Source organism: Parathielavia appendiculata (assembly GCF_033297405.1).
Source record: "Parathielavia appendiculata strain CBS 731.68 unplaced genomic scaffold N657scaffold_9, whole genome shotgun sequence".
Lineage (NCBI taxonomy): Eukaryota > Fungi > Ascomycota > Sordariomycetes > Sordariales > Chaetomiaceae > Parathielavia > Parathielavia appendiculata.
This window is the reverse complement of record NW_026944228.1, coordinates 363853-385008: the sequence shown is the minus strand read 5'-3', so window position 1 is coordinate 385008 and position 21156 is coordinate 363853. Positions and strand designations below refer to the sequence as shown.

Here is a 21156-nt window from a genome sequence, read left to right as displayed (position 1 = left end):
TTTCAAAGCAGAGCATAGAGGTCCTTTCTTTTTCGTGTAATTCCCTGTAACATTTCGTGTATAGTATCGAAAGTACGGATCCGCACCTTGCCAATTGCAAGTGGATTTTATGTGCCAGAAATTTGCCTGCCTCTTGGCCTTGTTCCGGCAGGCAGCAACGGGAGCTTCACTTCAGCCCTGCGGGCGGCTTCCAGTTGTTGCTCCAAACCCGCGGAAGATTGTGCCCCACCAACATCTACATCCTTGGTTCCCGGGTAGGAGAGTGGAGGGCATGTGTCTGGCTGACTACACTGTAGACCAGTTTATTGAGAAGTCATCAACAGCTTTGCATCCTCAACGATTTTAGATCGCCAAAGAGTTCTGACGTTTCGGTCAGCTCCCTGCGTCGGTCACCATGGCGACCACCATCCCGACGAACCCGACCCCGCAAACAGTCAGCCAGCTTCTCACCAAGATCACCGATGCCGACCCCGATTTCCGGTTCATGGCACTGAGCGACCTCCTCACCGTCTTCACCATCGCGAAGCCAGATTTTTTGAATCATGACTACAACACGGCTGCCCGAACCGTTGATCATGTTGTGCGCGCCTTGGACGACCAGAATGGCGAGGTCCAGAACCAGGCGATCAAATGGTAAGGGTCCCAGAGCGATCTTGCGCACAAGGCTCTATCTAACATTGGGTTGCAGTCTCGGCCCGTTGGTCAAGAAGGTCACACCACAATTGATCGCACCGATGATGGAGAAACTGTGCAGCCTGAAGATGAAGAACTCGGTCGACAATTCCATACCCTCCATGGCCATCCGGGCCGTGGTCGAAGCCCTGCCCCGCCCAGTACCCGGTGTGCCAACAAGCAAAGAGGTTAACGAGGCCTACGCCAATCTCAGCAGGGTCCTCATTCCCCGCTTTCTGGGCCGCACGGGCTCTGCCGGCAAGAGCCTCCCGGGTCTCCTGGATCCCGAGGACCCAAACTCCGACTCGGTCGACGTGCTTATCGAGGTTGTGCGGTGCTTTGGGCCCATGCTGCAGTCCTTCGAGATTGAAGCTCTGCACAATGCCGTGGTCACAATTTTGGAGAAGGACAAGGGCAACTCTGTCGTTAAGAAGAGGGCGGTCGTGGCCATCTCTATGCTGGCTCACTACCTCACTGATGATCTTCTCGCAGCCTTTATCAAGCGCATCACAGGGGTACTAAGCCAACCCCAGCCGAAGGATGCCACTCGTCGACTCTACATCACCGTGCTGGGCTCCATGGCTCGCTCGATCCCTTACCGATTCGGCCTCCATCTGAACGAGCTGGCACCCCTTGTTCTCCGCGTGCTGAGCGAGGAGGAGCTTCAAGCACAACTTGACGAGATCAGCGAGAGCGGAGGGGCCACCCTCGAGTTCAATGAAGTCCGAGAGGCCGCTCTCGTTGCCTTGGAGGCCTTCCTCTCCTCGTGTCCGACCCAGATGCGTGTCTTCACCAACGAAACCATTGAAGCCTGCATCCGATACCTGAAATTCGATCCCAACTATGCGGTGGACGACGATGAGGAAATGGAAAACGAGGAAGAGGAGGAAGATGAATTTGAGGAAGACGATGAGTTCGAGGCCGCCGGTGGTTTTGATGACGACGATGATGCGAGTTGGAAGGTGCGGCGCTGCGCTGCGAAAGGACTGTACACCGTCATCTCGACTAGGAGCAGCGGCGACCTTCTCGACAATGGGATGCTCTACCGCGCAGTGGCTCCCGCTCTCGTCAGGAGGTTCGGCGAGCGCGAAGAAAATGTACGCCTTGAAGTTCTGTCGGCAATGTCACTGCTCGTCCGCAAGACTGGCGAGGGCATGCTACCTCCATTCCCTGACGACAGTACCCAGAGCGACTACCCGAATCAGCCGCCCACCAGCCGTAAGCGTCGGCGTCAAAGCAGCGTGGGTGGGCCCTCCTCACTTACTCGACTCGCTGGCACCGGCCTCACTTCACCAACCATGGAGAAGGCCCCGGTCACAGGCCCCCGTGCCGAATTGGCCAAGCTCACACCAGCCATCATCAAGCCACTCACAAAGCTCCTTAAAGGAAAGCTCATTCCGACGAAGCAAGCATGCATCAAGCTGCTTGATGACATGGTGTGCGTGCAACGGGGTGGTCTCGATCCGTTCTTTGACCAGATCGTCGTTCCCGTGATTGAAGCAATCAAGCCCTCGAGCGCTGCATCAACATCGGCCTCACTCTCATCTGCTGGTGGCGGCGCTTCCGCAACAGCAACTACCTTGAGGATCGCTGCGCTTCACCTGACCAGCAATATCGCCAAGCACCACTCTTCAGCGGTGCTGCAACCCCATCTTTCCAAGATTGTCGCTGGCGTCGTTGCTGTTGCACACGATCGATTTTACAAGATTTCGGGTGAGGCCATTCAGACGGCCGAGGAGATGATTAAGGCCATCACCCCGCCGCGGTCCCGTATGACGGCACAGAAGTTCAAGGACGAGTTGCAGAAGCTCTACGAGGTGGTTATTGATCGCGCAACGGCCAATGATGCCGACGCTGAAGTTCGGCAAAAGGCCATCCATGCTCTGGGTACACTTTTGGCTCGAACAACTGGCGAGGAAGGGTCGACCCTTTTGCCTGACGCCAAGCGTAAGGCAGCGCTTGCCTGTCTGTTGGAGAGACTCAAGAACGAGACCACTCGGTTGGCTGCCGTCCGGGCTGTCGACACTGCTGCGGCCATGTCAGTGGATGGTGTTCAGTTCGAGCCACAATGGACCCGCCAGGTCATGGTCGAGCTCGCCTCCCAGTTGCGCAAGTCAAACCGCTCACTGAGAGGGTCAAGCGTCATGGCACTGAAGCACCTCACTCTGTCGCCTGCTACCAAAGGCACCCTGGACGAAACGACTGTGCAAAGCGTCGTGGATGCGCTGATTCCCGTCATCAACAACAACGATGCCCAACTACTTGGTCCTGGCCTTCTTGTGCTTGCCCGCCTTACCCAGGAGATGCCCAGCGTCGTCATTACTGGGTCACTCATTGCCTCGCTGTGCAAATTGCTGCAGACAACCGTTATCGGTACTGTCCTCGATTCCCTCCTAGTTCTTGTCACTGAAGCAGGCCAGAAGGGACAAGGCAGGCCACTTATGGGCGCATTCTTGAAGGATGTTGGCATAGGAGGTGATCCTTCGATCGTTGGCAAAGTCATAGGCACACTCCTCGTTGCCAGCGGAGATTCCTCGGGGGTCACCCTAGACAGCTTTGTTCAGGAGATTGGCGCCAACCCTGACGACCAGGCCAGAAGCAGCCTGGCACTGGCCGTCATTGGCGAAGCCGGATTGCGTCTCGGCACCAGCTTCCCAATCCCGCCGACGCTGTTCTTGAAGCAGTTCACTGACGAGTATGACAAAGTCTCAGTCTCGGCAGCTATTGCCCTTGGCCGAGCTGGAGCGGGCAACGTCTCGGTTTACCTGCCCGTTATCCTGCAGTCTATGCAGCAGAAGGGCGGAAAACTGTACCTGCTTCTGCAGTCTATCAAGGAGATTCTCCAACAAGTCGCGGTCTCCTCCGCCGACATCAGGCAGTTCTCGGGTTCCATCTGGGAGCAGATACTTGCTGCCAGTGCCGCTGAGGACAACAAGGCTGTCTGCGCAGAGTGTGTGGGCCGCATGGTGATCATTGATCCGGATACGTTCATGCCCAAGCTTGAGGTGGGCTCCCTTTCCTTCAGGTTTCGACTCTATTGTCCCGCTAACGGAGGAATAGGCCCTGATTAGAAACGACTCGCCACTGCTGAGGGCCATTGCAGTTCAAGCCCTCCGTTATACTCTCCCAGATGACAACGAGGCGTTTGATGTTGTCCTCAAGAACTCTCTTGTCGATATGCTCAAGACTTCGCTCAGTGATTCGGACATGGAAATCCGCCGCCATGCCATGTCGACACTGACTTCAGCGGCGCAAAACAAGCCCGAATTGATTCTGAGCCATCTCAATCAGCTGATGCCCTTCGTCATGAACGAGACGGTCGTCAAGCCGGAACTCATTCGTGAGGTTCAAATGGGTCCGTTCAAGCACATCATTGACGATGGCCTGGAAGTGCGAAAGGTATGTCGACGCCACTCCTTACTGTGTTGGAAGGGGTTCCCTGACAGACGTTGTGGTCCAGGCGGCCTATGAAACTTTGTATGCGCTTATGGAGACTGCTCTATCCCACGTGAGCATTATCGAGCTCTATGAACGCATTGTCGCTGGCCTCACTGACGACAACGACATCCGCGCTCTCTGCAATCTGATGGTGTCGAAATTGGTTTACCTCGACCCTGATGAGACGATCCGTCGGCTCGACTCAATTGCGGAGGGCTTCCGGAAGACTCTATCTCACAAGCTCAAGGACAACGCCGTCAAACAGGAGATCGAGAAGCAAGAGGAGGCCAACAAGTCGGTTCTGCGCCTTACGCTGCTCCTGGGAGACAAGCTCAACAAGGCTGCCTTGAACACGACGGGTGGTGCCGGCGCGGGGGCGGCCGCCGGCGGTGCTGCTGGTTCGAACCCGGTGTGGACCAGTTACTGGGAGTGGGTCAACAGGGACTTCGCAAGCCAACTCAAGACCATCCGGGACGAGAGCAAGACTGCTGGTCTCGATGACGTCTCGGCCTAGAAGGAAATGTCCCTGGGCTTCTATCTCCGCCCTGACTGTCGTCCCCCTCCCTCTCCTGACTTTTCGTGGTCCTCATCAGAGTCTTCTTCGTCTACGGACGATGAGCTCTAAGAGACTGGACGGAGGAGAGTAATGAACCATGCACCCAAGTTCCTGCGGAGACAGGCCGAGTTCTCGAATGGTTTTCGGACTGAGCAGAGCTTGGGCTTATGGGTGCAAGACATCACGGGATACGGGTTTATTATGCGTGCTACAGCGGAACAGTGCAGCATATGAAATTGACAGCAAAACTTGAAGTTAAAACCTAGCTTCCTCGTGAACACTGCAGTGATTATGGAATTATTGATTAAGCATTAACTGGTGCTGACGCTCCTGTCCAAAGGCGCCTTCTAATCTAATCTGTGTACATTCAGAGATGCATACCTTGTCTTTTTTTCGTTTCCCCCTAGGCAACCCTCTCATCAGGATACCGTCTTGCGAACATGCCCAGCGCCTTCATGGGGAAAATGAACTTGTAGTTAGGGTACGAAATCATGCAGCTCTTGTTGAAGACGCCCTCGATGGCCTCCTGCAGCCACTCGCCGTTGGGCTGCTGGCGCTTCATGAGCAACCTGATGCCCCTCTTGATGGGCTCCTTGTCCGGGTAGTTGGCCTTCATGAGGCCGATGAGCGCCCAGGCGGTCATGACGACTTGGGAGCCGGTTGGGTGCTCGACATATTCGCCGGTTTCGCAGGCCTGATTTTTCACGATTTCAGTTCTGGCACATTCTTCCAGCGAGGAGGAGCAGGGCGTGGGGGTTAGAGAGGGGTTTGGTGAAAGGAGGCTTCGCTCACCTTGTAATGCTCCGACCAACCGCCGTCGGCGCGCTGCTTCGAAAGGAGGAATTCGCACCCGCGCTTGGCGTGGAAGCTGTTTGCGTACGTCTCACCGGTGCTGGACAGGCTCTCGAGCGCGAACATGGTGGCGTAGGTAAAGCAGATGCCCCAGCTGCCGTACCAACCCCCGTGCGGCCGCTGGGCGGTCTTGATCCACGCCACGGCGCGGACGATGAAGCGCTCGATCTCCTTGCCGCGGTAACGCGGCCAGTGCTTGTGGAAGAGCGACAAGGCCGTGACGACGGCGGTGGTGCACTCCGGGTACTCATACTCGACCATGATGCGGCCAAAGACTTCGGCTGCGTTGAGCATCTCCATCCAGGGGCCGGCGCGGGGCGGTTCGTAGGAGGAGCAGCTGCCGCTGGGGTTTTGATAGGTCAGGAGGGTGTCGATAGCGTCAAAGATGCGTTGGTCGTCGATCAGCGTGGGGAACCCGGGCGTCTTCTGCAGAATGATGACGGCTTTGAGGGCTTCCGAGACGCAGTCGCTGACGACGTAGCCTTGGTCCTTGTTGCTGAAGGCCCAGCCGCCCTTGCGTGTCTGGCGGTAGCACTTCCCTTGGTCCTTCACGTTTTCACGGATCTGCTGCTCGTCGAGAAATTCGAGGGCTTTGAGCAGCATGGCCCTGTATCGTGAATCCTCGGTCAGACCTGCATCCATCACGGCTTGGATGGCGAACGCCGTGTCCCAACACTGCACTCCGTTGGTGCCGTTGGCAAGCAGGCCTTCGTTCTTGACCCAGAGAAATTCATGGGACCTCTCTCTGTGCCGGCGCACAGCATACGAGTCGGGGCCGTCCCGAGCGTACAGACAAACGAGGTTCATGGGGCCAGACACGGTGGCCAGATCCGCGTGATCCGTGTTTTCGTTCTCCATCTCGATGAGCCTCATTGCCCAAGTCTCGGCCTTGTCAGCCAGGGCCTGTGTTCTGAAGATGGGCTTCCAAACATTGACAAGGAACCAGTTGATTAGGTTGAGCAGCCATGTCTTGGGGTGGTAGTTGTCCCTTGGATGAATGGTGTTGCGGTGGGCGGCCCAATTGATCTTGTCCCAGTCCTCGACGAAGAGCTCTTTGCGGAGGGAGCGTAAAACGTCGGTCTCTTCGGCTTGCCAGCGCCTGGACCAGAGGTAGCTCATGGGGAGGAAGACCTGCCGAATGTGGATCCACCATCTCCAGGGTGCGAAGGGAACACAATCTGGCAGAAGCCACAGCTCGGGTGGCACAGGGTTGACAATGTCCCAGTTCGCGACTCCCAACACAGCAAGCCACCACTTTGCCCAGTGCGGGGCGTGTGTTGCACCGCCGAGCTGGTGTAGGGTAGCGCGGGCCTTGACCATCTTAGGGTGGTCGGCGTCGACACCCACCAGTCGCAAGACGGTGTAGTTGAGCACCGTTCCAAACACAGATGTCTCACCCTCGATATGCAGACCCCATCCGCCGTCTTCGGGGTGGGCTCGGGCAAACAGGTAGTTCTTGATTTCGGTGGCGTAATACCAGGGGATCGGCGTCTTGGTCACGTACCAGGCGAGGACGACGCAGGGCAGGAGAAACATGGGACCGCCATACTCGCATCCCCAGTGGCCGCTCGGAAGTTGAAGCTTCATGAAGAATTCGAGACCGTTTCGGACGGCATCAAGGGGTTCCTTGGGCTTGGGGAGCTGGGGCAGATCCTGCACACACAAATCAGCCAGCTGCTAGGACAGGCAAGACACTTTGTCGCCCGAGGCACTCACCAGGGGCAGGCCAAGATAGTACTTGTCGGCGTAGGTCTGGGGCCACTCCTTAGCCTGCTCGTCATCCTCGAGGTAGTGCCATGTATGTCTGCCGTGATCGTCCCGCATGCGCCAGCGGGAGTAGTCGGTCCTCTCTTTCAGCTCGGGCCGCTGTCGTTTGGCATCGTGGTCCAGATCGCCGGCGTTGCTGAATCGCTTCCGGGTCGCGCCCTTCTTCAGCAGCGGCTCTGCGTCGTCCGCCGCTGCGTTGTTGATTTTTCGTCGCACCATCTTGGTAATTCCGCCCCGCTGATGAGACGACAATCGGTAGGGGAAACAGAGCTGCTAAGAGTTCGCCCCGTCCTGCGTTTTATTTATTCGACAAGTCTTCCCGTCCGCTGAATTCGCCAATCATAACGCGACTCAGGCTGCCCCACGCTCAAATTGTCCCGGCCGATCTGTCACATGCATGCAGAATGATGCCCCTGGGCCCTGTAGGGGGTCCGCGGGACGCCTGCAAATGAACAACTCCGAGCTCCCCGCAATTCCGTCAACTCCACTCTGGCCTGGCAAAGGGGAGTCTTTCGGTCGTTCGTATGCTTCGACAAGAGCGTGAGACGGAAGGAACGATCGCGAGCGAGATGTTCCAATTCGGCGGGGCAATCTGCGGGGCATCAACGCCTTCCAGGGCCACAGCACGCAAATATTCCATTTTGACATTCTGATCTCAGAAAGTCTCAGCACGAAGGACCCGACACTCTACCCTACCACCACTTTCACTCTTATGGCTTTACCGGATACGGAAGTATGTTTTCAAAGTTCAGGGGCTGAACAGTACCTCCTGAACGCGCCGCGGAACCTCGAGTACATTACCGCGCAGCCATCACCAGACACGCTTGCACTCGAACACAATATGATACAGGTCCCTTGCGTTACTCAAAGGGGAGCCCTCTCTCGGATCGAAAACCTGCTCGAGTCCATCGTGGATGCAGTCAGCAGCGGGAATGAGCTCGTCATTCCGTACAAGACACCCCGCTCATCGCAAAACGGAACCAACGCGGCAGCCTCACAAAGTGATGACCGCCAGGCTGATGTGGTGAGATTTCCTGGACGGACAGTTCAGGAGGCCAAGAAGTTTGGTACGAGCGGCGGAGTAAGAGGCATTCGGGTTCCAAGTGCCTTGGGCTCACAACCCGGGTGTTGTACCAGAAGCTCTTTTCCGCATCATCGAAATGTCCCACGAAGCGCTCCTCTCTGGATCTTTCGTGACGAAACGGTGAGAATCAACTAGCGCTTCTCTGTTACAGATCTGGCAAGAGGGTGACGCCCGTCATGCGGCTGACAGCTTTGCCCCAGGAACATCTACTACCAGAATCCGGACCTGTTCAAGTCACAGAGTGTTGTTGACGACATGGTGGATAACCTTGCCTTATCCCTTGGGGTCGGTCGGGAAGATCTCAACATTGTAAGTTCTTGCATCTCTACCTGGCGTCGCCGACTTGATCCGCCCGACTGATGATGCCAAGGTTGCTGCCGCGAAAGGCCTCATTTCCGGACCAATTGATTTGATTCTCCGTGATGGTTCCAGTCACAGCTGCGACATCCCTGGCGATACCGTGGGTATTCTTAAACCCCCACTGCGGCGAAACCGTTGACCATTGGCAATAGGGGATGCTGCTGCCATTTACCACTTCAATACACAAGATCAACTTCCGTAGTACGCGATGGTTGTTGGTCATTGAGAAAGAGGTACGGATGCCTCGGCCCGACATATGCCTACTGCAGGATACACATTCGCTCACAGCTCAAGGCGACGTTCCGGACGCTGGCCGCGTCACAATACTGCAAAACTTCTCGGGCAGGACATGGCATCCTTATGACGGTATGTGGCGGTACTGTTGGAGCTCTCGCGGTCGGAGACTCCCGCGTGGAATTGACTGACGTGATGATTCTCAGGCAAAAGGCTTTCCAGACTTGGCCACCAGACGCTTCCTCTCCATCCTACATACCGTCCGGCCCCAGCTGGAGTTATTTGCCCTGGTGGACTTCGATCCCCACGGCGTTGCAATCATGCGAACCTACAAGTATGGCAGCCAACGGCTAGTTCACGAGGAGAACGCTACGGCTCCACGGCTTCGATGGCTCGGCATACGCAGCGATGACATCGTGACCAACGCCTTTCCCGGCCGCCAGGAAGCATACGAAGCATCCCAGGGTCAGAGCTGCCAAGACCCTGCCAATCAGGACTCTGTGGCCTACTCCTTTGACGGTATGACGTTCCCTAAACAGTTTACAATCGCTTCATCTTTACTGAAGTTGGCGTACAGGGTGTTCGCAGAACGAGAGACCGGCGAAGAGGGCAAGGACCAGCAGGATAGAAGGAACATGCGATTCAATGTTACCACTGACGCAGCGTGACCGGAAGAAAGCTGTCGATATCATGGGAGAGATCGCTTGCACAGAACTTCTGGACATGGACGGGGTTGATCAGCTGCGGGAATTGCAGCGGATGCTGATGCTCAACATCAAGGCCGAGATACAGGCCGTGGACAACTACGGCGACATTGCTGACTGGCTGGATGGAAAACTAAGCATGTAGCATCTGCAATTTTAGAAGACGAGTCTTCCAGCCACTGCAGCCTGCATGCACCCCGTCGATTCGCGATTGACCCAACCATACGGATCCGTACACCCAATCGTTATCAACAGTTGAACTCTCTCGTTTGCCATTTTCTCCAATCCCATTACCACAGGACAAAACCGCGCTTCGTCTTGCGAAACATCATATCTCCAGAAACCCGTACCGACATATTAGACCTCGATCTAACAACTGTCCCTTCTAGGCCATTTCGAGCTATGCCTTCGCCTCAAGCATCTGATGACAACGATGTGTGTATATCTTTGTGGCTAACGTCAATTTCCCAGATTATCCGATGACCCTCGAGGAGAAACGCGAGAAGCTGATGGCCACGCATCGGCGGATCCAGGCCAAGTACGACGCTGGGGCACTGTTCTTGACAAAAATCGTATTTCGAGACGTGGTACGGCAAACCGAGAGCAATACCGCTCCTGATCAAAAGGTTTCTGTGACTGGCCTGGACGGGCTCCCCGTCTTCTTCCCTATCGAGACTGGGAAAGAATTCTGTGATGGATCTGGCGACGACCACATTTGTATCATGTAATAAATACTACCCCTCCCCTTCCTGACCTCTGTTCTGGGTTTCTAATTCACACCAGCACGAAACCAAGACTCCTGTACCGCTCCATAGAGGGGGCTACTCGACGACAAGGATCCAAACTTCTACTCGGTGTGCCGTGCCTACTACTAGTCAAGGTGGGCCATTCAACAGAAGTACAGGATAGACAAACCAACAGACTTGTGGACTCTGGCCCCCCGCAGACTACGCCACTGTGAAGTCCTGGTTTGAAAAGGCAAGGCGAGCCATGAGAGATAGCGAGCATTTTGCACAGCCCAAGTCTACTCTCACTTCGGTGACCGTCTCACTTGGCATCAATAAAGTTGTCGCGCTCGGGTGCAACACGATGACCTGGGCGGGCCAAGACGCCGCTAAGCCTCCCATGGCTCAGCACGTTTTAGCCCTGACTCTACGAGATCTCTTGGCCAGCAGCTACGTAACGGCCGGTTAAGGTGGCAGTGGTTGCGGAATCACATGCTATGCCGAGGACCCGAGTTACACTTCGGTCGATGGGCAGGTCTTACGCGGAGCCGGCTTTGCTGTCATCGATGACACAAGGGCCTTTCTCCTAGTCGACGAATCAAGTGTTGTCATGGCCGTCGCCCCGGATATTCCAGTAAGGCAGATTGTGGCGGACGTCGCCCAGCCTGCGATGATGATCTGGACAGTTCGAGGCCACAGACACATACAGGTTCAGACAAATTGATATTTTCACTTATTTGCTAGGACATGATCGACCTCACTGCTGCTACTAGTACCGATCGCGTTTCGCTGGAAGAATACATCGAGTTGCCATGTGCGGCCGATCACGTGTATTTTGGGGATTTGGCTATACCTCAAAAAGGTAGACTGAACAGTGGCCAAGGAATGTGTGGCGGCGTTTCTGAAGATCTCAGCCGTGTGGGCGGCACAGTGACGACCATACCGCCGCCATCATAGTCGGTCCATTCTGCGACAGACGGTGGCAGTGGGCGGGATGCCGCAGCTCGGTACATTCCTAGAGTGATTCTTTCGACAACTTCGCAAACTCGTAGGCGGCTGGCACATCGTGAATATTGTTTGAGAGTGCCCTTTCCTCTCTGAATCCGGTTCAAGTTCGGGTGCGACAATGGGTCGAGGTTGGTCAGTTGATGTGTCAAGTCGGATCCTCTGGAGTTGGTGTTGGCCGGCGTTGGTACAGCTCTTCCTCCTCGAGGCTCTCCTCCTCTTGCAGGCGCTTGCACGAGGTTCGGCAGCTTGGCGCCTTTGTTCCCGCCTTCTATCCTCCCAGTCGCGAACTTGGCTTTGAGCTTTAGTTCTGCCCTGCCAAAGCCTGAATTCGATGAGATGGTACCCCGCATGTACGGCGGTTGCCAGCTGGACCAACTGGACTGGTATTTGAGTGGACAAGCATGCCGTCGCGATAACGGCCGGGAATGTTGCCTACATTGTGTAAAAGAAGGATATGTTGGCGTGGCCATGGCCACGATCATGAAATGTCTTGGACTGGGTTGGGCTCTGCGCTTAACGGGCTTCAGACGCTTCGGTGGTCTTCATATAATTAGCCCTTGCAAGCTTGAAGTGACGGCGCGACGGCTTGGCGAGTGGTTTCCTTTGGTAGAAGCAGTGAGGGAATCGATAGCGCTTAAAGTCAGCCGGCGGTTGTGGGCGCTGGCAACCAGCTCTCAGCAAGTCACGCCCGGCGGAGACCTAGGCAAGTTCACTTGCTAACTCGGCGTTTTCTTCAGTTGTTACAGCTGAGGCACGGTATGCAGCCAAGTTGATTAGCTTAGATTCCCAAAAGCCCAGTGATCTGGAGAATTTGATGTGTCAAGATTATATTCTATGTTGCATATAAGTCTCTTTGGTCTTCAACGAAGTCCTATTTCGAATTATCTCGGTCTTATTTTCTGTGTGACTGTCTCAAGGCCGGGCGTTCATCTGCGCCCATCTCTCAACAATGCGGCACACCACGGGGGAAACGTTCCTCCGAGTCTCGCCTCCAATCTTCACCATATCTAAATAAGCGCTTAAACAAGATGATGTGTCCGGCCTCCCAAACAACGCCCTCCTTAAGATATGCCCGCGCTGCTCGGCGACGGTCTCGCGCTCCTGAAACTCAGCAAGGATCCTTGAAGCATTGACTCGTAACTTAATGCGGGCATCCCAGAGCTTCTGAAGCCTGCTCTCATCCCCCAGGACGTCCATCAGCCTCTCCGCTTACCAAGCCCGGCCACCATACTCCCACAAAGCAGTGATATGCCCGCTGGGGTGCGCGACAAAGTTGCGCAGCCGGGCAAAGTCTTCCAGCCATTCATGTGCAATTCCTATCTCGCGCGCAAAGACCAGTGGCTTGATGCGTCGAAAAGTTCTTTCCGGCTGGCCGCAACCATGCTGGGCCCTTGAGGCGAGAGATTTTTTGCAATAGATCGGGCGGTGTTCTAGGCATAGGACCAAAGGGACTCGATGCCGAGGTTGAGGGCAGCCGAGCAAATTTGAAAACCGCTGGGACGTCCACAAAGCAGTTGGCAAGGGCAGGCTTGTCGTCGATCCAATTAGCGCGGGAGAAGATACCGGTGCCGCTGTCTGGGGACGTAGGATCCGTGGGTCATGTGATGGGCACCGAGTCTAGCAGTGTGGATTTTCCATCCGCGCTCGCTCAGCAGCTCCGCGTTCAAAACGGTTTGCCTTGATGCTCCTTTCAGTCCAATACCCGCTGCTGCGCTTCGATCGGCCAGTCGGTCTTGTGCTCAGATGTGCGGGTGGATTGCATATATGACGGTCTGTCGTAGGCAGAAGATGGCGTCAGGCTGTTGTCGCGGACGAGCCTGCCGTCGTGGTGCCGGTAAACGCACCCTGTCAACTGTGGTGTGAAAGTTGGGCAGATCCATGTGGTCTCGTTCGACTAAGGCGTCGGTACTTCGCAATGCTTGCATGTGAGTCCCGGTGGACTGACGGGATCTGGATGTCTTGGTGCTCTTCATATATTCTTTTGTCGCAGGCGACGGAGGCAGGTGGCGAAGGCGGGCTGTAGGAGCGATGGGTCGAGTGGCAGAGCGTAGTGCCCTTGGCCCTCGGACCATTGAACTGAGGGCGGCGGCTTTGCGCCCGTCGCGCTCGGCGGTGACGGCCATGAGCCTCCTCTTCAAGTTCTCATATTCTTATTCCAAATGAGCCACGCGGTACGCGGCCGAGTTAACTAGCTTCGGCATTTCGGCAAGCTAGCAGGAAACCTGAAGTTCTGGGAAGTTACGAGGAGTCTAAAACCATCGAACTTGTGCTGGGGATATCTGGTCCTGGTCGGTTGAGCGGTCTGGCCTTTAACATTAGGCTGAATCAAGTTCGATCCAGAGAAGAGAAGAAATGGTGTGAAGGCACGAGTGCTCTTGTTGTGAGGTGAAAATTCTCTCTGCAACTTAACCACAAGACTGTCGAATTATTGCAACAAATCAAGTTCGTTTCGATGGATCGGCCGCAAGTTAGTCTGGTATTAAGCGGTACACGCTGCGCCTGGAGAACTCTGCGACATGTGCCGAAGCTTGGGCCTTCATGGTGACATATAAGTGCTTTCATTTGATATTCCGAGAGATTTGTTGTCCAAGACACTTCGGGGAAGCAAGAAACGTGATCAGATTACCATCGAGTTCAAAGAGATATCGAGTATGCGACTCAGCAAGATCCGATTCCTCCGTCGGCAGCCAGGGAGAATCCAGAAATGACATGGTTCCAACGGTGACGCAACCCGCAGTGAGCGCGTCGAGTTCACGTTCTGAGATACCAGGTAGCTTGTAATGTGCGGCTGGACCTGTCATCATCGGTATAGCTGAGCGACTTGTAAATCTGTTGAATGATACCTTTTGAGTATTCCTACTGATAACTACCTCCGTTAGGGTATGTAGTTCCGTAGTACATACAAGACATTCACCGTATCTGCCTTACAGGTTCGTCAAGTCAGTATATTGAGATTGGGATATTGAACACTTTCTATAAACTGCTCAGCCACGGACAGTTACACTGTGGTAATGATGAATTACCACCCAGACCCGGAGGACGCCGTCACGCCGGCAAGCTGAAGCGGATTTATACTCAACTTAGGTACTTCTAGCACAGACTGAATGTGTCAGTCAAATATCAACTCTTCTTCCGCCTAGGAACTTATTCAGGTGTCACTGCATTGTTGCCCGCTGACTCCGCGATCGGTATTTGTATTATGAAGGCAATCAGTCAAAAGACTCAGGATATCATACCAAACCACCTTTATCTAAAGCACATCAAACAAACTCAGGCAAGCGGCAGAGGTTGTCCAGCGAAGAGTCATCAAATTGCCCAGGCCACGCCCTTGCTCCCATTTGTTTCTAGACTTAGTTGCCTCCTTACCTTGATTTATCAATTTCAACGAGGTAACTTAATCGACCGGCTGTCTGGACTTTGGAGCACAGAGAAATCGCGCATAGTAAGATCTCCAGTTGTTCGTTTTCCTGAACCCTAACCTCAAACTTATGAAAACATAATTTTTGTCGGATACGTCCGTAGTAGGTAGTCATTGAAGGTTTGCGCCTTTTGCCTTGGCTACCGAACAACACTAGGCTCAGCTTCCTACTAAGAACGACAGCGATCCCAAGTCTGCAAGTGGGATATCCCACAATGACTTAAAAAGGGCCCCAATAGTAGGAGGCACCTAAATTGGTACCTGAATCAATACTACTAACCTCTTGTGCTCGGTTGACGAGTCGTCATCGCTCACTGCTGACTCGTAAGAAGGGGATGTTGTTTCCATAACCGTTGTGGTTTCGGGGGATACAGTGTGGAACTCCAGGACCTAAACCCGCACTGTACATGCCGAAACGACTGAAAAAATTTGGCACGATGTTAATTCATCGATTTCAGGGAAGAGCTCACTCACAGCCCACTCATCACAGCCATTCCACGACAGTACGGACTTTGACAAGTGGATAGCCAGACGATCAAAATGACGCCTCAATTACGCGAAGACGAGATAGATGACCTGCTGTATGCAGCTCGCACTGGCGATAACGATGAACTGACGTCTCTGCTATCCTCGCTGGCTGAGAGGGAAAATGCGTCACCGGCCGAAATCCTCATAACCGCAAAGGACGAGGGCAAGTCAACGTGCCTGCACATGGCGACAGGAAATGGCCACACTGGTGAGCATCACATTCTTCACGAGCTTTCAGTGAAGATGCTTCATGTCAACTCCACATCAACAGCCGACAGCATTAGATAATCAAGGTATTCATCACTCACAAACCCGCACATCAGAAACCGTTGCCCTCCTAATTTCACACTTCGCATCCCGCCCCAAGGAAGAAGAGCAGGCCTTCCTCGACGCGCCCAACGAGTACGGCAACACGGGCCTACACTGGGCGGCTCTGGGCGGTCATTTGCCGGTTGTGACGCTGCTGGTCGAGCACGGCGCGTCGGTGGCGCTGGCCAATGACAAGAACTACGTGCCGCTGGACCTGGCGAGCTTTGGCGACAAGTTTGACGTGGTCGACTATTTCCTGGCGCAGAGCGGCGGGCTGGAGGAGGAGAATGCCCTGGGAGTGAAACAAGAAGAAGGAGAGGGGTTGAATGGGGCGGTTGAAGGGGTACAGATAGATGAAAAGGGCGAGGAGGAGGAGGAGGCGTGTGATGAGAAGGGGAAGGGGAAGAAGAAGGAGAAGCAGAACGAGGGATGTTCATCATGAAGGTTGACGGCCAAATAAAAAAAAATAACAAATGATAAGCCTCGTAACAGCTCACGTCTGTCGACCTTCGAGACTCCATTACTCAAGCCGTCAAGCGTACATCACTGGGCTGGCTTCAATGCATACATCCGGACGGGCAAGAGCGACACCCCGCTCGCGTGGAAGCCTCTTTGGATCTGAGCCTGCATGAGACGCAGGCCGGCTTCCTCAAAGATGCGTCGAAGGGAGTGGTCTGCTCTGCAAAGTGGTCAGCCACTGCTGGTTCAGGGAAGACAGGTATCTGCGCACCGTGTGACAGAGCTGTCGACATCGTCAAACTCATCCTCACTACCTGTGCTGTTGTTTTCCTTGACCACAATCCACCCGCCGTCGGGGTTCAAAGCCGTTCTGCACCTCTCGAGAAACGAGACAAGCTGCGCGTCGGTCAAGTGGCCGACACACCACTGTATCCAGATCAGATCGTACCGCACGCCGTCCTCAGGCTGCCAGTCCTCGAGGCCCATGTTCAAGATGCTTCTCACGCCGGGCTTGCCTTCTAGGCTGGCGGTGAACTTGGCGATGGGCTCTATGATGTCGACCTCCTCGGCGATGCCGTCGAGAAGGAGACCTTCGGTGACTCGTCCGATGCTATGAGTGTTGTGTCAGAGACGTGACGTTGATCGATGCACACTTCGGGCCTTGCCCCAGCCATCCCAGAGTTCCAGTCTTCATCAACTGCAGACGGAATCTGAGACTCACCCGGCCCCACCTTCCAGCGCGTTCCCTACAACGCGTTGTCCGGGCTTGGATCCAATGCCCAGCTTGGCTAGGAAGTTGCGGGAGCCCCGGAGGTCGACCCTCGTGACGTGCGGGATGCCCCCAAGCATTCCGTTGACTGTTGCATCCACTCCCTCCCAGTAATTTCTGCCATGGGCTTTGCTGATGAGGGAATCGACGGGTCCCTGTCGAACGTCGTTCGCATTGACCATGTTTGACTTGAGTTGGAGGTTGATGGCAAATCCTTTATAAGGGACTCAAGGTGGCTGAGATGACCGCTGGGGAAAAGTCGCGATGATAACCTGGAACTCAACCAACGTGAAAGGCGCTCTGATTAGCATTGACTCGTCGAGGCATGAAAGGTATCAGGGTTAGGGGTGTGAGCCTTGTCGTTTAGCCTCGGATCATCTCAAGTTATCCCAACTTTCAAGCCATGACCACCTCAGTTGTTTTTCAAGCCAATCAAAGCAAATGCAGGCCAGTCTTGTTTGATCTGTAAAGACTGAAGCGATCTAGGTCCAATGATTTGATTAGATGCTTGCAAATTGGGCGGGATTCTATACGTACCCCTAACCCTAGTCCCGTAACCCCCTTCTCAAGCCTGCTTGAATCAACAATCATGCCAATCATGCAGATTTCATCATCAGCATGCTGACATTGCCCACAGGCCACCGCGCAAAACAAGAACACATCTTCAACCAACAAGAACAAGCTCGCAAGCACGACTTGCAACGTTGACAAGCGTTGTCAGTTGCTTTATGGTTGGCTTATACGTTCATCAGCTCTGGTGACGGCTCATCCGTCGCGCGCGCCGCGCAGCCATTGTTGAAGGGAACGTCTAATTCGCACACCGCAATAGCTATATAGCGCACCGCTATGCCTGCGGCAAAGCTTTCTCACCACCCTGTAGCAGTACACTGTGAATGTCTGCCAGCTGCCACGCCCGGGGGCACCCTCCTTCCAATCCTTCACACCAACCACCAACCGCCAAGATATTCTAGCACTGGTCGGCTAGTTCATGATCTCTTTCAACAACCTGCTGTTGCCAAGCCCGTCAAGTATAATTCCTGCCCTTGATTCCGATCCTGAAGCTGATGACTCGATTCCCAAGTAGAATGGAAGCGACAAAATTGTCGCCGCAAGCGGCTGGAACAGGTTGGGGATGGTTCATACGAAGCTGGGCACAGCGGCACCACGGGCGAGCCCGCTTCATTGATGGATTGGATGCTCTGGATCCCAACTTCGAAGGCGGTCACGATGCCGCGCATGCCGCCGCCGATGCTGCTGCCCTCAAGGCTCAAGGATGATGCTGCCCTGCAGTAGCTGTCGGCTGCCTGCAGCGTAAAGAGCGCTCCGATGGGCCGTGATTGTGTAAAGTCATACTCAGTAACTTGAAGAACATCACAAAAGCAGTGGAATCCAGCCGCTCACGTTCAAGCTCGTTGATGAAGAGCTGTTGATTTTAACAGCGACAGCTTGGCAGGCAGCTGTCAGGAAATTCGCCATGTACTGCTGCAGGGTCGTGCGGGAGCTTTGCCTTATCAGATATAGCGGCGCACTATATAGCTATGGCGGTGCGAGGTGTAGACGTTCCCTTGTTGAATCATCTGGGCTGCTCTATCATCTACAGTACCTATGAATCGAGCTTCAGCGGCGCATAGCTTCCGCAAACACCGCTGATGGATTTTCTCACGGACCTCTTGATCGAATCAGCCTGGTCTGTCATCATCGTCAGAATAGCGGCTTGCCTGGTTGCTTACCTATTACGGGTGTCTACCAGGTAGTGCGCTACCTCTAGATGCGTTGAAGAATGAACTGACGCCCGAGAAGGGTAATAGTGTTCACATATCGCCGTAGTCAGCTTGTCATCAGCCATGGCCATTACCGCACTGCACGCAATCCTGCGACAATTCTCAAAAGCAGGCTGTGCCACGGCACGACCATTGACAATTGCCGCTATGAACCTCGCACAAGCACATGAGGAGTCCGCGTCCATGAGTTTACAGTATATATCCAAACTACATCTCCCTTTTCCCGTGTTCCTCTTCTCCTTCGTGCCGTCATCATTCTACCAGTTACTCGCCTGCAGCATCATCCCTAACTGACAAAGCGCGCGTCAATACCCACCTACCTAGGCACTAATAGTCGACTTTCAAGATGGCTACCAGCGTATCAACATACACAATACGCTATGACGAGGTGGTAGACCTGGGCGCGACCCTCAGCCGCGACAAGCTCCAGAAGGAGAATGACGACCTGAAGAAAGAGAACGCCGAACTCCGGAGGGAAATCGCACTGCTCACGGCCACGCCGGGTTCTCGTCCATCGAGCGACCATACCGTCCGGGGAAGAACTCCTTCGACCTTGCCCGAAAAGCCATTTATGAGGCCCACTAGGGCCTCCAAATTTCGACAAGTCGCATGCCGCCACGAGACCGAGAACGGCACTGAGAAAGCAAACAAGAACATGCCGCCAGCCATCAGGAGACACGACGGAGAACGGAAACCCCAACTACCGAGCCCTTGCAACGGCAACGCGTCCCGCATGTCCTCGGGACCGCGCTACATGCAGCCCACGAGCGCCAGCGTCCGGAAGAAGGACGCTCGACGTCCAAGCACCGCGACGGGGTTCAGGCCGACGCAGACCAGCGCCAAGGCGTCGGCGAACCGGACCAAGATGACACCCGCCGCCGCCGCACGAACCCCGCCGGCGGGCCAGTGCCTCGACGACGCGCTCTGGCAAGCGCTGCGGGCCAGGGCCGAGGGACAGCCGGTTCCCGTGCGCAGGATGACCGGCGGCCAAGTGTCGACCGACATGTCGCAGCCTCGGACCAACGGACAGCAGGCGTCATGGCCTGCGTCATCGCCTGTCTGTCCCGGCTTATCGGATGGGTCAAGCACCTATGTGGACTCGTTCGCATCGTCGCCGATGGGCTAGTGAGGTGTAAAGCTCGTTCTATACTGGGCCAGCTGCTGTGGGAATATTGGGATGTGGTCGGTATGCGACTCTCTTTTGGCGTTTTACAGGAATTAGATCTGGGTTGGACTGAGAGATTTGACGGAGATGATACCCTACTTGACCTTGCACACTGCTGGATTTTCTGTTTCGAATTCGCCCTTCTTAGGTCTTCGAATAAATGGCTTGGGCTGGCTAGGATGACTTGGGTCAGTTGGCCTTTTGTTAGCTAATGCTTAATTATTTGTTAATCTGCGTCTCCTCCTCTGTCGGCGACAGCCAGCTATAATATAACCTGTTCAGGAAGTCGAATCACCTGGCTCAAGCCGTGAACAGAAGGCTTGGCTCAAAATCTGAGCTTAGCCCTCACTCATCGAACTCCTGAACAGGCGGGGCGTTTACATTGTCTAGAAAGACAGACAAAGCGGAATGGCTCTGATAGGGGGAATTTGACCGAAGATGATGAGATGGCGTGAAGAGTTGTTTGTTGGTCGCGACATCTAGCTGGCCCAGGGTGAGGGACAGCGTTGAGTGTGGGTGTGCCGATTTCGCCCGTTGGCATCAGTGGGAGGGAAAGGGGGTAAGTACCTGTAAGAAAGGTGAAGGTATGGGGATGGCAAGAGGAGACATTAGCTCGGATAAGGTAAGGCATCCGACGGTACACGACGACGCAAGCGTCTCTGGGACGGGTGGATGATGGATCACAAGTTACAGTATGTACATAATTCGGAGTGGATGCCGCGGACGGCCGGGATTGTCGAGTGCCAACACCGGCCAGCCAAGTACGGCATCGGCCGTGATGAGTCCTCGTCTCCGTCGCCTTCAGAGAAAGTGAAGGTTATGGTGCCGTCATCATATACAGTCACTAGCGAAAACGGCTTCGGCTTTTTACTCTGTCTTCAACTGTCCGAGGGCCTGTTTTTGGGCCTCTTGGCGCTTACACCGTGCATGTTCACACCATCAAATGTACAGTACCGCACAATCTACATAGCACAGTGTCACTGCATACCTGAAGCTATAAGCAAGAGAAACAGGCAAAAATGGCCGTCCGCCTCGTGACAGTGGTTGCGCTTCGTCTTGTCACTAGCTTAATCACAAGTTCTAGATACAGAGGAGCAGCTGAAGAAAAACTTATCACGCGATGCTCATCGCAAGACATACCTAAGAGTATTGCAGACAAATAACATCGCCTTCCGCTTTTTTTCAGGCAATTGATATACGGGCAGGGCACAATTGAGACACGGGCAGGGCGTTATCCGGGCAGGGCAATGCGGAAGCTCCTATTGGCTCAAAATTTCCTGTTAAGCAGGGTCTTTCACTGTCAAAATTCTGCCGCATCCTCTCCAGA

At 54.5% G+C, this 21156-nt stretch overlaps 7 protein-coding genes across 7 annotated transcripts; 4 read left to right on the top strand and 3 right to left on the bottom strand.

The window, feature by feature from the left end:
• Positions 1-218: 218 nt before the first annotated feature.
• Positions 219-4979, top strand: N657DRAFT_664846 (TIP120-domain-containing protein). Its single transcript, XM_062795262.1, has 4 exons — positions 219-633; positions 689-3677; positions 3733-4071; positions 4133-4979. The coding sequence occupies exons 1-4, from the start codon at positions 395-397 to the stop codon at positions 4622-4624; spliced, it is 4059 nt and encodes a 1352-aa protein (XP_062646005.1). The 5' UTR covers positions 219-394; the 3' UTR covers positions 4625-4979.
• N657DRAFT_599168 (terpene synthase) lies at positions 4970-7627 on the bottom strand. Its single transcript, XM_062790055.1, has 3 exons — positions 7235-7627; positions 5459-7171; positions 4970-5360 (listed from the first exon to the last, which is right to left on the bottom strand). The coding sequence occupies exons 1-3, from the start codon at positions 7502-7504 to the stop codon at positions 5070-5072; spliced, it is 2274 nt and encodes a 757-aa protein (XP_062646004.1). The 5' UTR covers positions 7505-7627; the 3' UTR covers positions 4970-5069.
• Positions 7628-8126: 499 nt separating this feature from the next.
• Positions 8127-9812, top strand: N657DRAFT_682032 (DNA topoisomerase IV, alpha subunit; the record flags this gene model as incomplete). Its single annotated transcript, XM_062796448.1, has 8 exons — positions 8127-8352; positions 8423-8489; positions 8570-8678; positions 8740-8829; positions 8882-8962; positions 9018-9095; positions 9170-9482; positions 9541-9812. The coding sequence occupies 8 exons, from the start codon at positions 8127-8129 to the stop codon at positions 9810-9812; spliced, it is 1236 nt and encodes a 411-aa protein (XP_062646003.1).
• A 1125-nt stretch (positions 9813-10937) lies between these two features.
• Positions 10938-12127, bottom strand: N657DRAFT_495381 (uncharacterized protein). Its single transcript, XM_062787653.1, has one exon. The coding sequence runs from the start codon at positions 11880-11882 to the stop codon at positions 11247-11249; it is 636 nt and encodes a 211-aa protein (XP_062646002.1). The 5' UTR covers positions 11883-12127; the 3' UTR covers positions 10938-11246.
• Positions 12128-15280: 3153 nt separating this feature from the next.
• N657DRAFT_646912 (ankyrin-repeat-containing protein) lies at positions 15281-16108 on the top strand. The gene is made up of 2 exons (XM_062793209.1): positions 15281-15554; positions 15670-16108. The coding sequence occupies exons 1-2, from the start codon at positions 15359-15361 to the stop codon at positions 16095-16097; spliced, it is 624 nt and encodes a 207-aa protein (XP_062646001.1). The 5' UTR covers positions 15281-15358; the 3' UTR covers positions 16098-16108.
• A 90-nt stretch (positions 16109-16198) lies between these two features.
• On the bottom strand, positions 16199-17159 carry N657DRAFT_621458 (uncharacterized protein; the record flags this gene model as incomplete). The annotated part of the gene is made up of 3 exons (XM_062790623.1): positions 16836-17159; positions 16386-16724; positions 16199-16334 (listed from the first exon to the last, which is right to left on the bottom strand). Exons 1-3 carry the CDS (start codon positions 17063-17065, stop codon positions 16199-16201), a joined length of 705 nt encoding a protein of 234 aa, XP_062646000.1. The 5' UTR covers positions 17066-17159.
• Positions 17160-18909: 1750 nt separating this feature from the next.
• Positions 18910-19831, top strand: N657DRAFT_691515 (uncharacterized protein). The gene has a single exon (XM_062797113.1). It carries the CDS (start codon positions 19011-19013, stop codon positions 19788-19790), a length of 780 nt encoding a protein of 259 aa, XP_062645999.1. The 5' UTR covers positions 18910-19010; the 3' UTR covers positions 19791-19831.
• Positions 19832-21156: the final 1325 nt, after the last annotated feature.

Excerpts from the sequence above, each read along its gene's own strand:
- N657DRAFT_664846 (XM_062795262.1), top strand. The coding sequence starts at position 395 with ATGGCGACCACCATCCCGACGAACCCGACCCCGCAAACAGTCAGCCAG. Across the intron at positions 634-688 it reads CAGAACCAGGCGATCAAATG|TCTCGGCCCGTTGGTCAAGA; the intron begins GTAAGGGTCCCA and ends ATTGGGTTGCAG. Across the intron at positions 4,072-4,132 it reads ATGGCCTGGAAGTGCGAAAG|GCGGCCTATGAAACTTTGTA; the intron begins GTATGTCGACGC and ends GTTGTGGTCCAG.
- N657DRAFT_599168 (XM_062790055.1), bottom strand. The coding sequence starts at position 7,504 with ATGGTGCGACGAAAAATCAACAACGCAGCGGCGGACGACGCAGAGCCG. Across the intron at positions 7,172-7,234 it reads ACTATCTTGGCCTGCCCCTG|GATCTGCCCCAGCTCCCCAA; the intron begins GTGAGTGCCTCG and ends TTGTGTGTGCAG. Across the intron at positions 5,361-5,458 it reads GTTGGTCGGAGCATTACAAG|GCCTGCGAAACCGGCGAATA; the intron begins GTGAGCGAAGCC and ends GTGAAAAATCAG.
- N657DRAFT_495381 (XM_062787653.1), bottom strand. The coding sequence starts at position 11,882 with ATGATCGTGGCCATGGCCACGCCAACATATCCTTCTTTTACACAATGT.
- N657DRAFT_646912 (XM_062793209.1), top strand. The coding sequence starts at position 15,359 with ATGACGCCTCAATTACGCGAAGACGAGATAGATGACCTGCTGTATGCA. Across the intron at positions 15,555-15,669 it reads GACAGGAAATGGCCACACTG|AAACCGTTGCCCTCCTAATT; the intron begins GTGAGCATCACA and ends CCCGCACATCAG.
- N657DRAFT_691515 (XM_062797113.1), top strand. The coding sequence starts at position 19,011 with ATGGCTACCAGCGTATCAACATACACAATACGCTATGACGAGGTGGTA.